Here is a 16,134-nt window from a genome sequence, read left to right as displayed (position 1 = left end):
CTTATACTTCTCGACTGCTGTGTTGAACCACTTCAGAATCTCCAACGGGCAATTGAATCTCCGTGGATCAGAAACATCTAACACGGGATAGATGTGCCATGGAGAAAGTACCTATTGAGTGGTGGGGCACAGGAACATCTTCATCACTACCAGTATGAAATATCTCCTAAACTCCATCCTATCTGACTCTGTCGCCATTCGACAACTGTAGACTAAATCCCGGAGCTTGGTTATGCTCCGTCTATGGAACCGATTTTTGATGGCGACATGGGACAGATTACTCTCATCCAGTGCTGGAAATGGATCCCCTGCAATATGTTCATGTGTTATTCCATGTTAATATGTATGCATAATCAAACATATTTACACCAGCACGCCTACGTAGGACTAGGTAAACAAGGTAGCATAAGTTACCTCCCGACGGAATGCCAAAAACCCTCCCGATTAACTCGGCATTGAGGCGGATGTTTCCAATGTCGAGTATAAAAGTTCTTGGCTTCACTTGATATGACTCGACCAGGTGAACCATGATGGCTTGCTTCACCGACCAATTTGGAACAAGCCTCAAGAATCCGAAGCCAATAAGATCAATCTCGGCAAGCTTCTCAACGGAATTATTTTTTGACAGCGTGCTCATCATGTCATGTATGTAGCTGGGCGAGCAATGGGACTCTAACAATTTCTGCTAATTGTTACACTAGTTGTAAGTCACACATAAGATAATGCCTGAATGGTAAAAAAGTGAATGCTAGAAATCATTTTACCTTTTTCCCCATTTTGCTTGGGTTTTACTTCGAGTTAATCCTGCTGAGGTCCACAAGAAACAGCCCCTCAAAACTGCATATAGGAAAACAACAACAATTTTAGCAGCCAATTTACAGTCATTACATATAATAAATTATTTCCATAAACATACAGAGATGGAGAGAAAGAAACTCTTTTTTCATCCCCTTCATAATTGAAACATGATGCAACAAAACATCACCATCTTATGACAAATCAGAAGAAATCATAATAAAAAACCATACTTTCAAGAGCTTGTCAAAAATCTGAAACAAAGAAAAAACACCCTATTTATAATAAAATTGATCTCATTTCATTAATTATCTCTAATGTAAACTCAAATTTAAGTTCATTTTATTCTGTTTCAACAATCAACCCCACATTTAATTTCAAATTAAATTTGGCCCCATAAATTATGTAGCGTGACTTTAATTAATTTGGACGACTGTAATTGTGGAGGCATGTGTTACGAGGAACTACAAACTCAAACATCAATTATAAGCTTGAGCTATCCTGAGTCTCCTATAGGACACGTTCCCTATTATGTGCTTTCTAGACACCTAAGACATCAAACAAGGTATTTGATAAAATTAAAACCACTTATTAATTTAAAAATCTAACACACAATAATCTGATAAGTTGATAATATAAAACTCTTAAAACTATTATAGCATAGAATTAAACTCATTCCCTCCCTCTTTATAACGTTATATTGAGATATGGCAAAGCATCAAAATGATATCCGATCTGTTCTTTCAGTAATTTGCTCCTCACAATAAATAGCTCAACTCCCACCAATTAAGTTCCTTCAGCCTCTGAGAAGCAAACTGTTCTTTTCAGAAAAAAAGTGGAAAAGAAGGTTTTGATTGAACAAGAACAGCACCTGAGAGCCTTTACACTTTTTAGTACCTTCAAGTTTCAATTTTTTAATAGAAACGTCCCCTAATTTAGCAATATCAAAGAATATCTCATATGAACACCATTCATAGTATCTAAATCATATAGCAGAACAAAAACATCTAGCCTCTAACAACTATAATTACAACATCCAACCCAGATAAAAGCATCATCCAAACTCTACCAATAAGCAACATTCGAACAAAACATCAACAACATCCCATATCTAATTAGAATCCACCCAAATTCAATTAGCAATCAATAAACATACTTACTTGTTTATTGATTTTGCAAAACTCCAAAAACAGGAAACACATGCAGCTGCAATATTTTGCCAAGAACCAGTGATAACCCAAAATTGTGTTACCTGATCCGTTCAACCTGGAAAAGAACATCCATCAAATTAGAACTCACACGAACCACTACAACAAAACACTCTCTAATTCCCTTTTCAAGACATGCATATGAAGTCAAAGGAAACATCTACCATACTTACCAATTAGTGAGCCAAACCGAGGAATTCCAGGCTGGAGGAGTCGAGGTTAAAATCACCGGACGACGCAGGTGCACCAGGAAGTTTTGGCGGCGCCAGGAAAACCCACATGCAACGGCAAAGCGGCGTCGCTCTTGTTGCGAGTTTGGAGGCGCAATGGTCGGAGAGGCTCGGCGCGGCGTTGAAGCGGCTGGAGAAGTGAGGGAAGAAGGTTGCGCGCAGGTAGCTTCAGTGGAGGAGGGTTGCGTGATGGTTTCAGAGGCGTGGCGTGGGATGTAGATGCTTTTTAAATTCTGTGGTAAAACGGTGAAAAGGAAGTAGGGTTTTTAGTGACGGTGAATATGGTTTACCCTGGGTCATTTTTTGGATGGTGCTGGATGTGGTTTGGGCTTTTGGGTCCCAGCCCAGGCACATTTGGCTGGATTTTGGCTGATTGGCTTTTTGTTCCCTAGCTTTACTCTTAGTTAAATTGTATTTATTTAGTTATTTAGTTAATTAGGATTTACTAATAAGCATTTATTATTGTATTTATTATAGTATTTATGAAATTATTTAGGCGATTGGTATTTGTTTTTAGTTATTTAGTTAGTTTGTATTTATTTAGTTATTTAGTTAATTAGGATTTACTAATAAGTATTTATTATGGTATTTATGAAGTTATTTAGGGTATTGGTATTTATTTTCAGTTATTTAGTTAATTTGTATTAATTTAGTTATTTAGTTAATTAGGATTTATTCATTAGTATTTGTGATAGTATTTATTTTTAGTTATTTAGGCGATTACTATTTATTTTTAGTGATTTACTTAATTTGTATATATTTAGTTATTTAGTTAATTAGGATTTATTAATGAGTATTTGTTATAATATTTATTTTTAGTATTGATTTACTTTTAATTTTGGTCATTACACAATCGTTTATTAAATACTTATAGTATGGCTGCCGTCCTGGCAGAAGTTTCTTTTGTCGCAGATGGTGAATTCGCTGTGGGGATAGAATTCAGTTCTAGGAAAGCTGTTATTAAGGCGATGAAGGAGTATACCCTCCGAAGAAGTGTAGACTACCAGGTGTACGAATCGGAGTCGTTGACATTTTATGCGAAGTGTACACAGTACGGGTCAGGGTGTGATTGGCTTATCAGAGTTAGCATGATCAGCAGAAAGTACTGTTGGGTTATTAGGAGGTACAACAGCAGTCACACTTGTACCAGAGCAACCATTTCTCAGGATCATTCGAAGCTGGATTCAAATACAATTGTAGAAGCCATAAAGCCGTTGGTTGAGGCTGACCCCTCGTTAAAGGTAAAATCAGTTATTGCTGAAGTGCAGTCGAAGTTCAACTACACCGTCAGTTATCGGAAAACTTGGTTGGCTAAGCAAAAGTCAGTTGAGAAAATATTTGGAGGTTGGGAAGCACCGTACGAAGCGTTGCCCATATGGTTCGAGACCATGTGTCATAAGGAGTCGTCAGCTGTTGTACATTTTGAGACTATGCCTGCATATCAAGGGGATGACTTGGTAACTGATATCCGGGTATTGCATCGAGTCTTCTGGAGCTATTATCCCTGCATTAGAGCATTCAGACATTGTAAGCCAGTTGTCCAGGTGGACGGGACTCATTATATGGAAAGTATAAGGGTTCTTGTTAGTGGCCGTTTCCCAGGATGGTAACAACAATATCGTCCCGATTGCATTTGCTATTGTCGAGGAAGAGACTTCTGATGCGTGGCACTTTTTTCTTAGTAACCTGCGTCAACATGTTGTGACTCGGGATGGTGTCAGACTTATATCAGACCGACATGATTCCATTGTGGAACGCAGTAACGGAGCTTGGTCACCTCCTAAAGCTTTTCACATGTTTTGCATCAGGCATATAGAGTCAAACTTTCTGAGAAAATTTAAGGCACCGTATCTTCAAAAGCTTGTCGTCAATATAGATAACATTAAGTTCTTCAAAGTTCGTTATTAACATAGTTGCGATAAATATAAACTTCGTGAACCTTATCTTTTGTCTGGTATCTGATATTGTGCAAGATATTCGAGGACGGTTCGCGAGTATGAAGTGTGGTACCAGCGTTTGAGAGAGCGGGGTGAGGCGTACACTAACTGGTTAGACCGTATACCCCGTGAACAGTATGTGTTGGCATTCGACAGTGGTTACCGATGGGGTCACATGACGACTAATCTAGTGGAATGCATCAACTCAGTCTTGAAAAGTGCACGCAATCTCCCCATCACTGCACTTGTGAAAGCAACATTCTACAGACTTAATGAGTTGTTCACACGAAAAAGAGCCGAGGCAGAGGCTAGGATCAATGCTGGCCATGTTTTTTCTGAGCATGTGACCTCCAAAATTCATGCAAATCAACTTGCATCAGGATACATTTAGGTTAATTGCTTCGACAGGCAGAATGAGGTCTTTGAAGTGCGCGAGATGCCAAGTGGAGTGGAGTATACTGTTGACCTCCGTCGTCAACGATGTGACTGTGATGAGTTCCAGGTGGATCGGATTCCTTGTCGGCATGTGTTTGCATGTTGTGCAAATCAATGACTAGATTGGCAGGTGTATGTGCATGATGTTTTTAAGATGGACCAAGTTAGACGCGTTTATCGGGCTAGGTTTAGGCCACTCGGGAATCCAACTATGTGGCCTTCTTATAATGGTCCTCGATTCGTACCGAATCCGTATCTGAGACACGTTTCCAAAGGTCGCCCCAGGATGACGCGCTTCTTGAATGAGATGGTCACACAGATGTTACGTCGTCCAAGGCGATGTAGGCAATGTGGGGCTGAGGGACACAGTCGTAGTAGATGCCCTCAGGGAGGTGGTCCAGGTACTGACCATAATGCGCAATAGATTCATATGATATTTGAAAAAAATGTAACTTATGTACGTGTACTTTATGATAATTGAATCATTGTAACCTTATGTACATGTACCTTATGATAATTGAATCATTGTAACTTGTGCCAATGTACTTTATGATAATTGAATCATTGTAACCTATGTCCAAGTAAAGATTCACATGCAAACTCATCATACGTATAATTGTTTAATGAAATTTAGGAAATTCAACTGAAACATACAATACTTAGTTAGTACTTAGGAAATTTTAGTCATACATAAATAGTTAAAGTATACTTGATGAAAGATAACTGATACACAGAGAAAACTAACTACACCACAACTACTTCCTCGCTGTCCACTTTCCAAAGTTCACAAGGTTCTTGCATTTCTTCGCGGCTTTTTTGAACACAGACAGCGTGTATCGACTCGCGCTATGACGCGGTGGATCAATCCTGAGATTGTAGCATTTGCCTGTCTTATCTGGAGTACTTTTGTCACCTGTATATAATGCAATCAGACCAAGCAAGTATATAGTATAATCAACCTTAACCAACATACCAGTACATGAATATAATATCATCAATTGACAAAACAAGCATATAATTTAATCATTCCTACCCAACAGACCATACAATACTATGATAACATCAATTGACTGAAGAAGTAAAGCAATATTGAACCTGCATCATTACGAGATTCTTCATCCTGGTCCATGTCCTCATCTTTTTCCTCCTCCGTGTCCTCGTCCTCATCCCCCTCGTCTTCCTCGTCATCTGGCTCATCCACTAAGTACTCATCAGTCTCATGCTCAAATGTCTTAGCATTTTCTTCAATCAAAGTCATCGAAACACGGTTTGAGTTTTGACTATTCAGAACTCCTCGACCACCGTCACTCCTACTAGAATCACCAGATACAAACCCTCTAGAAGCACTTGAGTAGGTGAGAAATGGATACCTCGCGTCAAACGAATGCCTACCCACCATGAAGTCGGCCTGATGGCCATGTTGTGCTTGGCCGGCATCTGAGGCCATGAACCCAAGCAACTAGCTAAAAGAACCTCCGTCCCCTGAGTCAAACTGTGACATAACCCAATGTTGCTGATGTATCGGGAACGACGTAGTAAACTGTGTCTGAGGTACATATTGGCTTGTGGAATGACGTTGTTCTTCTGGCGGTGGAGGTGGAGGTGGAGATGGCGGTGGAGGTGGAGATTGCGGTGGAGGCGGCGGTGACTGTGGCTCCTGCTCTTCATTTTCATCATCCATAACCTGGTCACCCTCAACATCCTCTTGGACCACAAGATCCGACAAGTTCAAGTGATAGCCATACTTTGAACGGTACCAGTACATATAAGTATCTAATGGCTGCTGTGGAGCCATGGGTTCCTCAGTAAGAACGTGATTATACCTGTTTGTCCACTGCATCACCCAAAATGAATGATTCGTGGCTGTGGCCCAGTTCAGATTCTTAGGACCAATTAAGACTTCTCCGTGTGTCCGGTCTAGATTCCGTTCCAGATGAGGAACTCCCTGAACGAAACCGAATTGTCGTCTAAACCTGTCGGTAGCATGCCATTCAATACACTCAAAAGATACCAACAGAACCGTTGCACTCCAAATCACCGAGTGCAGGTAGATGTCTACAGGAATTATGTCCGGATCAACACGATCAACAGAATATGCAACCCACAAAAACTGGTAACAATAAAGCAAACAAATAATTAAAATCCAAATAACTAAATCAGTAGACCTGACCCAAATACAACGTTAATGCAAACACACCTGGCCTTCCTGAAGATCATCTAAGGCCTTCCTAAAATGAGCAAGCTTAAGATATCTACAGACTCGGTCTCCACGCTCCCAATTACGCCACCTAATATAACGCATCTCATTAACACAATTGGATTCTAAACATGAAGATACCAGGTAAATGTAAGATGATGTAACCTATTTGCAAGTGGAAAACTGCGAGGTTCTCTAGGAACCGGCGCTAGATATGGTAGGCGCATCCATGCCCAACACAATAGAAGTGTTAGCGGACCATCGATTTCCTTACAGTCAAAACGTGATGCCCTGCATAAACTCCTGTACAGGTGTGCTAGGCATGCTGATCCCCAACTATACTGTCCAATACTAGCAAAATCACTCAGCAGAGGCAGAAACTTCCAGTGGACAGATGCCCCAGACTTGTCTCCAAACAAGATCGTACCGATCAACAACATGATGTGGCACTTAACCTACACCTGTATACTGTTCTCATCAGTCAACTGCAACCGTTCTTTTAAATCCCGTAGTCACGTTAGTTTTATGCCGCTTCCTCGACAATTCGACTTTCTCGATGCAACCCCAAATTGGTGCAGACACTCCGCCTCTAAGGCTTCAAAACTTCTCAAAGTCATCCCTGTCACTAGAAGGCTGTCGGTCGGAAGACCAAAGATCATAGCCACGTCTTCCAGTGTCACGGCACATTCACCAACCGAAAGGTGAAAGGTATGTGTTTCCGAGTGCCACCTTTCCACTAAAGCATTACCAGTGCTTTCTGACATTGAACTACTCTAATCTGGGCAACATGGTAAAACTCAGTTGATCGTAAATGCTCCTCCACTCTCTCATTGTACCGATCCGGAGGGACAGGATGATCACATGTCAACATCCGTAAACACTACAAAAGCATAGCAAAAGCACGATTCAAATTACACAACTATCATACATAATTTTAAAAAATCTAATTAAAACATATAATTATATTGAATCCGATTTACTAAGTAATAACATTTTCATCTCTAATTTTAATTAATGTACATAGAGCTTATATCCAACTTACTGCAGATAATAATCACAAATACATACTTTCACTTTCTATCTAACTAATAATGTTCCAATGTAATAATAATAAAACCTCAACTAAAATAACATACTTCTGTCCATTAAAAAGCTAACAGGAAACAAGTAATTACTACAAAAAACGCAAATACATTATACTACACAGATCTTAATTTACTATTTGAAATTATCAACATTATTCCAAAAAAATATACAACAAAAGTATCCTAAAATTATAATTTTTTAATTAATTATAACAGTTAACTAATTAATTATTATTTCTAAAATTATCATAAAAAATTTAAAACAAGTCAGTTTTAATACTAATCTATTATATTGGAAAAAAGTCTAAACAAGAATTACTTATTTTTAAACACACATATTTCTAACTATTATTTAAACATATAACCATAAATTCTTAAAATTAAACATAACAGTTAACTACTTAACTCTAATTTCAAATATTATTACAAAAATTTGTAAACAACTCATTTTTAATACTAAACTATTCATATTCGAAAAAAAATTCTACACAAGAATTAATTATATTTAAACCCACTTATCTAACTATAATTTAAATACATATTTCTAAATTTTTAAATTTAATTAGAACAGTTAACCACTTTGCTATAGTTTCTAATATTATTATAAAAAATTCTAAACAACAATTTTTTTTTTACTTTTAATCTGTGATATTAAAAAAGAATCTAAACAACAATTAACTACATTTAAACATATATATTTCTAACTATAATTTAAACATATATTCCTAAACTTCTACAATTAACTATAACTTCTAATATTATTCCAAAAAATTCTAAAAACTATTTTTTTTTAATAATCTATTATATTACAAACAACTCTAAACAAGAACCAACTACATTTACACCTTATTTAAACATTTATTTTTAAATTTCTATCAATAAAATTATACACTAACTCATATATATGTTCTTCAGTTCAACTCCTAACAACCATAAATATAATTAAATTTCTAAAAATAAAAAATATAATTCTGAAAATATAAAAGGGATTTAACAAAAAACTTACATAATCAGAATAGCTGAAATATTTTACAATGTGAAGTTCCGGACGATCAACATTTCTAGGTTTTGATTTCTTTGACATTTTATCTTTTTTTTTTCTCAAACAGATGAAGATGAAAACGTTGAGGGAGGAAGAAGATAAAGTTTTGTATGCTGGGTGGGAAAGGAAGAGAAAGTGAATTTCCTAGGTACGCATACAATGACTCTTAAAAGAGCACCGTCTGTGGGGAGTACCACGCCAACGACACGTGGCCTGGGAAGGACAAATCGGATGGTCCGCTTTTGGACGAGGAAATCGGAGGGTCCGAGTTCTCCTAAGCAACTTGCACAGTCTGATTAGTGTCTTCCTAACACCACAACCCGGTAAAGCTTCCCTGCTCTCCATATTCGCGTCTTACACTAATGTAGCCTCCATAAGAAAATTAATTTGCGCAAAAATTTGTCTCTAGTTATCTTAGTGCTATTTATTTTTATTCTTATTATGTCAGTTAAATATAATTAATGTCATAATGTATGATAAAATACAATAAAAAATATTAACTTTTTGTGGTCCAAATAAAAACATAAATAATTCGATAAATGTATTATTCATATTACCCTATTAATACAATAAAAAATATTATATTTTTTTGAACCAAATAAAAACGGAAAAACCGAAATTAATGTGAGACAAATAAAAAGAAAATCATCAAATCTTCTGTCTTCTATATATAATATAATTAATGTGTGATCAAATGCAATAAAAATGTTGATTTTTTGGTTGAAATAAAAATGTAATTAATGCAAATCATGCATTTGTGTTATATAAACATTGCAACTGCAGACATTGAAAACATCAAGTAGTAGGAAAAAAATAGTCCAATTCAGATTTTCTTTCTTCCTAATATTACTGAAATTCGTTCTTTTAACCCTATTTTTACTGGGGTTTTTATTTAAATAAATTAAATAAATATTTTAATTACAAAAATAAATAATTATAAAAATTATTATCAAAATTTGTCTCCCAACCTTATCTCATTTATATTATAAACAAGATAAGTTTGCACATATTTCGTTTATACTGTAAACGAGATAAGGCATGTGCGCATGACACGTATATATTTCGTTTATGGTGTAAACGAAATATGTGTAAACTTATCTCGTTTACACTGTAATTATACTGTAAAAAAGATAAAGTTGGGGGACGCCTATATATAGATGTCGTTTACAGCGAGGTTCTGGGCCCTAGTTCGAACCTTTCGAGTTTCGACCACTTTCTCCTCTCTTTTACGTTTTCTGACCATATTATCAAGTATTATGAAGATGGCGCACGCAGATGCACGTGATCAGGATATCAACAGGCTGAATGTAACATGGCACTGCGCTGGGGAAACCGTCTTTGCGATTAGTTCTATTATCTTGAGTTTTATGTAATCCCACATGTGTATAGCCATGGTTAGAGCATTTGCCACGAACTATAATACAATTTGTATCATTAGGAATAGGTAACTGATAGAAATGAATAATTCTAGGAATGTGGTTATCATTTTTTGTTAATTAAGTTGTTAACTATATAATTATTAATTTAGAGTTTAAATATTGGGGTAGATACTTTTCAATAATTGAGTCTAGTTTATTGATCACACGTTTCTTAATTTATTAATTTAGTTAATAACTACCGAAATTTGAAAACTAGATTATTAAGTAAAGTCAAAGTTTGATAGTTAGATTATTAATTACTTTATTGAATGTTTTAATTTCACGTAACGCAATGAGGCTGTGTGTATTAGTTGAGAAAGTACATATTAGATAAGACAGTTTGATATGTTGATGGACTCATACAAATTTTTAATTTTTAATAATTGTGAAATATTTTTCTTTGTCATAGGCCTCGCCTACTCCTGCCCCGGCAAGTGTCACACATGCTTCCTCCACTCGACGCCATTGTCCTGTATTTGAGGGAGGCTGGATTCGGCGACACGATGCCTCTCAGAAATTTTACTTTCGACAACTTCCTAATTACGGCATTCGTGGAGTGATGGCGTTCATAGACCCATACGTTCCATCTGTCGTGGGGTAAGACCACTATCACCCTACAGGACGTAGCGTACCACCTTGGGCTACGCGCACATGAGGACCGAGTTGGGGGTGCTTCCATGACTTCTTCAGGTGGTACGGCATGGAGACGTAGGAGTTGGTGGAGTGGCTGCTCGGTGCTAGGCCTCCGGTGGTTCCACAGCAGGGGACTCAGAGGATGGAGTCGTTCTCACTGAAGCTTATATGGCTGCAGGACCGTGTCTGCCATATGCCACCGATGGACGACCCGGAAACACTCCGATAGTATGCGAGGTGTTACATCTTGTTATTGATTGGAGGCTACCTGATGACGGACAAGTCGCATAACTTGGTCCATCCGCGTTGGCTGCCATTGCTTCAGGACTTTGACCGGTACCGTGCGTTGTCTTGGGACTCGACGATGCTTGCCTGGACATACCATTCAGTCATTCACTGTGCTCTGCAGCACACCGAGGCACCACAAACATCGCCGGCTGTAGTTCGCTGTTAATGTCCTGGATATACCAGAAATTTCTTCAGTGGTGTCCACCTGACCGAGGGATTTTCATGTATTCTATGGCTGCAAGGTAACAATTGTTTATGTCTTGCTTATGTTTTGTATTTGTAACTTGTTATGACATTTCGTAACATGAACTCGAGTGTACAGAACCACCACCACCAACATCACCAACCTCGACGGAGAGCTCCATCACTTGTTCCGTCATGATTCTCCCACGGATGTCAAACATGAGTTGCACATGCTCGTCGCCTAGGAGCCGAAATACTCGAAATCGGAAAACTCTATTACCCAATCTTAGTGTTTTGTGCATATAATTTAATATTGGCGAATTCTTGGTGTAGAATGAGAGACAATTCCACACTTATAGAAATGTGCTGGAAATAGTTGGTGTATGACAAGTGTCCAAAAAGGAGACAGATTCTGGCAGTGTAGAGTGGAATTTTCTGGAGTTTTTCATGTGATGGGTTAAGTTAATAGTTTGTTAATGTTAGAAAGTTTTGAGTAATTAATGTGGGATAATTGATGCGGTATTTATAATCCACTAACTTACCGGCAAGTGCACCGGGTCGTACTAAGTAATACCTTACGTGAGTAAGGGTCGATCCCACAAGGATTGATGGACTAAGCAATAATAGTGTTTGATAGGCTTAGTTAGACAAACAAAAAATGGTGTTGAGATGCAATATAAAAGACATTAAACAATATCAAAAATATTGAAGAAAGGCAAGTAAATACTTTGGAAAAAATATGGAGAAGATAGTTAAGGTTTCAGAGTTATCTATTTTCTGGATTGACTTTTCTTATTAACTATTTTAATTATGCAAGATTTAATTCATGGCAAACTATTTGTGACTAGACCCTAATTCCTTAGACCTTCCTAGTCTCCTCTAAAATTCATCAACAGCCAATTTCTTGGTCAATTAATTCCAATTAGAGGGTGATGATCAAATTCTAGTTTATATGCCACAAGAATCCTAATTATCCAAAAATAAGGGGATTATATGTCACGTATCCCGTTAAATACAAACAATTAGAAATTCAGGATAATATGTTTTTAAGCTATTGTTCAAGTAAAGAGCTTTTCCAAGTTATACAAGAACTCAAATAGAACATGGGTCATACTTCCGTTCCACCCAAATTCATAAAATAAAGAACGAAAACAATTATTGAAATATAAATCAAAACATGAATTAAAATAGAAAAATAATATTATCAATCCATGCAATAGACAGAGCTCCTAACCTTAACAATGGAGGATTAGTTGCTCATGGAATATGAAATGTAAATTTGTATGGAATAATGTTGTGGAATCTGTTGTGCTGGAACCACCCTATTGGGACCCCTTTTATATCTAATCCTAATAATTAAAAAATCAAATATCTAAAATTACAATTAAAATAATATCTTTTCCTAAAATGAGATTTGAATTTAAAATTCGAATTAATTAACAAGTCTTTAGCTGATGGGTGGACCACTTGATTTGTCCATTCTGCAGCTTCTAATCAGTGATTTCTGGGCTAAGAACTGGGTCAAAACAGCCCAGAAATCGCCCCTAGCGTTTTTCTACATTTTCTGCACGTGGCGCATGTGACGCGTCCGCGTCGTCCACGCGTTCGCGTCATTTGTGCAGATTCCAGTCCACGCGATCGCGTCATGCACGCGATCGCGTCATGCACGCGATCGCGTCATTGTGATTTCCTTTGTAAGGCCCACATCGGTTGGAGAGGGGAACGAAGCATGCCTTATAAGGGTGTGGATACCTCTCCCTAGCATGACGCGTTTTGACGAGTGAGTGTGGGGGGGGCTTCGGCTATCATCCCTATCGTCAAAGGCAAAACCGTGAGGCCTTGTGTGCCAAAGCGAACAATATCGTGCTAGCGGGTGGTCTGGGCTGTTACATCCTTCATTCCGCGCGGTCGCGTGAGCCATGCGTCCGCGTCGGTATTCGCTGGTCATCTCCTTGGCTTCTTCTCTTTCTCTGCAGAAACTCCATCAAAATTCCGCCAAATGCTACCTAAAATAAATAGTATTGTACAAAACTCAAAATAGCATCCATAGTGGCTAAAATATAATTAATTCTTAATTAAATTCAACAATTTAGATACAAATTCACTAGGAAAAGATAGACAAGATGCTCACGCATCAATAATCAATGGACTTATAGGTGGGTTTTTTTTGGTGCAAGTTAAATGAATCCAAATTTTTGGACGAAGTTAAATGGTTTTTACAAATTGTTATTTTTTGGACGTTGATGATATAATTGGGTTTGTGAACATGTGTATATTCAAAGGCTTGAGGTACACACTAAGTGGGCCAAAGAATATCTGACCCATATTTTTAGATTTTGAGTTAGAAAAAAAAAGTATATATAAATTTTTTGTACTCATGTAATTTATGAGTAGTTTATTAGTTTTATTTTGTATAAACAAAATTTGAGTGTCTAATTTAAATAATTATGTGTTAAAACGAATTTAATGAATGAAGTTATAGTTGATAATATATCTCCAAAGGTGAGTAATTTGGAATTTCCAAAATTAGAATTTAAGATATAGATTTAGGGTTTATGATTTAGAGTTTAAATAATTCACAAGAATCATAAATACAAATTATATAATATGATACTTGACAACAAAACTAATAACCATAAACCATATATTATCATTTGTGAATCGAAAACGTATAATTATAAACTGTAATTTTGTTAAAGATAAATTGTAAATTCTATTTTACAAACCATAAATCCAATAACCTAAATAATAAACACTAAATTATAAACCGTAAATCGATATATCGTAAATTCGTAAACCGTAACACATAAATCATAGTCTGTAAACCTTAATTCATATATCGTAAAACATAAACCTTATGCGTAAAATTTTAAATCCTAATCTCTAAATTTATGAATTATTTTTTATATTAATTTAATATTTAGAATTTAAGATTTAGGATGTAAAATTATGTTGTATCATTTGTTGTGCGTGTTGTTCTCTTATGAAAAGTAATTATGTGGTTTATATTTTGATTTGTGTGGCTATTGTAATTGAGTAGTATAATGAGTAATTAATTGAGTAGTATAATGAGTAATTAACGTAGGTAGTTGAACGTGTGTATTGTTTTATTTTGTATAATGAATGTTATATATATTTTTATTTTCGTTTAATACTTTATATATATGGACCAGGCATATTATGTAGCAAAATTATTTAGGTGTGTGTACTTTCAAGTTCCAACTATGAACCTTAAAGAGTTCTGTCAACCCATATACACTTATTGTCTAGGGGTCTATTAGTCACAGTAGTAGAAATCCTTCCAAACACCCCAATTGAATTTTTTTTTTAATTGAATTTTTCAATACATTTCTTTCATTTTCTCCCGAATGTTTTTGTTCAAATCCTAGCAACCACAAAGCCCACTAAAAATTTAGCTCCTGCAATTTATAAGAATCATTCCACCATTTGACAAAAAAAAAATCATTCCACCTATGCCAAAAAATTTATTACAATCAATGAAAGATCTAATTTATTAATATGTTTTTATTATTAATAAACATAATAGATTAATGATAAAATAATAATTTATAAAATAAAAAATAGTTTTTATGATTAAATAAAATATATAGGGTTAATTTGTAATTAAAATTAGATAAGGACTATTCATCAATTATTAAAAAACTTAAAAAATATATTTTGTTATGAGACCATTTAATGGTTCAAACGTTCTGGAACCATCGAATCCTTTGCCTAATAACGTTCCCATGTCACGTGAAGTTAGTAGCAATTTCTGACTCGGAAGGAGACCATTGCTGCAATTTGTCATATCTGCTCTTTAGATCACACACTTGTCGCACAATACCAGCTCCACGCCATTTCTATACATGTAGAAGCCACAACACTTTTTAGTTTTTACACAAGAGACTTCACCTTTAATATTTCTCTTAGACTCAAAGAAGCACAAGTTTTACTTTTTGTCTGTCCTATCATGTTTTGAAACATATGGCTAATTATTCCTGACTTTTAGTATAACATTTCAGACTTAATCTTTTGAAATCACTTTTGTGTGGTATCATAAGTTAGTCCTTCAATTTTTCAATTTAAAAAGCTGACTCCACAAATCCATTCAGAAATGGTCATTGTTTGACCGAGTCTGATTGATTTTTCTTGATTATGTTTTCAGGTTAACTTCTTAAGCTAAATCCGTCTAACAAATAAAAGAGATGGACCAAAAGTGGCAAAATGTCTAAGATATTTATTTTGTACTGTTTAAAGTACCAGTTTTACGAGTGAGTTATAGCCTGCACCGATCTAATTGAGAAGAAGGATGCACCGGTAACCACTGATACAAGTTGATACAAGTTTCTATTTTGGTGTCAGGTTTTTTTATTATTTAAACAAAGACTTTTGTAGTTGTCATATATTATATAGTGATATTTTAAAAATCTAATATTTGCATAAATACCCTATTTTGGACAGTTGGACTGTTTGCTTAGAGGAACAAAAACTCAAACTGAAACATTTTTGTTTGGTCATACCCAGCTATCAAGCCCAAAAAAGTGTCATATCTGAGTGTTCCTTCGTTTTTTTATAATGAGTAACATTCATATTTTTTTGGGTGACTATTAATACATTCATATAGTCCAACAAAATATAATATTATATATAATTTTTATTTTTCAACCAATTTTTGAAAAAATT

General features: G+C 35.8%; 2 protein-coding genes across 3 annotated transcripts; one reads left to right on the top strand and one right to left on the bottom strand.

The window, feature by feature from the left end:
* Positions 2,330-5,029, top strand: LOC110271430. Its single transcript, XM_021122351.1, has 5 exons — positions 2,330-2,448; positions 3,108-3,705; positions 3,836-4,041; positions 4,207-4,498; positions 4,736-5,029. The coding sequence occupies exons 1-5, from the start codon at positions 2,330-2,332 to the stop codon at positions 5,027-5,029; spliced, it is 1,509 nt and encodes a 502-aa protein (XP_020978010.1).
* On the bottom strand, positions 5,285-9,041 carry LOC110270535. 2 transcript variants are annotated; one of them, XR_002360164.1, is made up of 4 exons: positions 8,894-9,041; positions 6,803-7,682; positions 5,701-6,715; positions 5,285-5,518 (listed from the first exon to the last, which is right to left on the bottom strand). XR_002360164.1 is itself a non-coding variant. In XM_021120142.1 (3 exons), the coding sequence occupies exons 2-3, from the start codon at positions 6,905-6,907 to the stop codon at positions 6,065-6,067; spliced, it is 756 nt and encodes a 251-aa protein (XP_020975801.1). In that variant the 5' UTR covers positions 6,908-7,682; positions 8,894-9,041; the 3' UTR covers positions 5,285-6,064. The 2 variants fall into 2 exon arrangements, 1 of the variants encoding a protein (XP_020975801.1); XM_021120142.1 differs by having other exon boundaries at positions 5,285-6,715.

This window comes from Arachis ipaensis, chromosome B04, assembly GCF_000816755.2.
Source record: "Arachis ipaensis cultivar K30076 chromosome B04, Araip1.1, whole genome shotgun sequence".
NCBI lineage: Eukaryota > Viridiplantae > Streptophyta > Magnoliopsida > Fabales > Fabaceae > Arachis > Arachis ipaensis.
The sequence above is the reverse complement of the archived record's forward strand: the minus strand, read 5'-3'. Positions and strand labels throughout refer to the sequence as shown.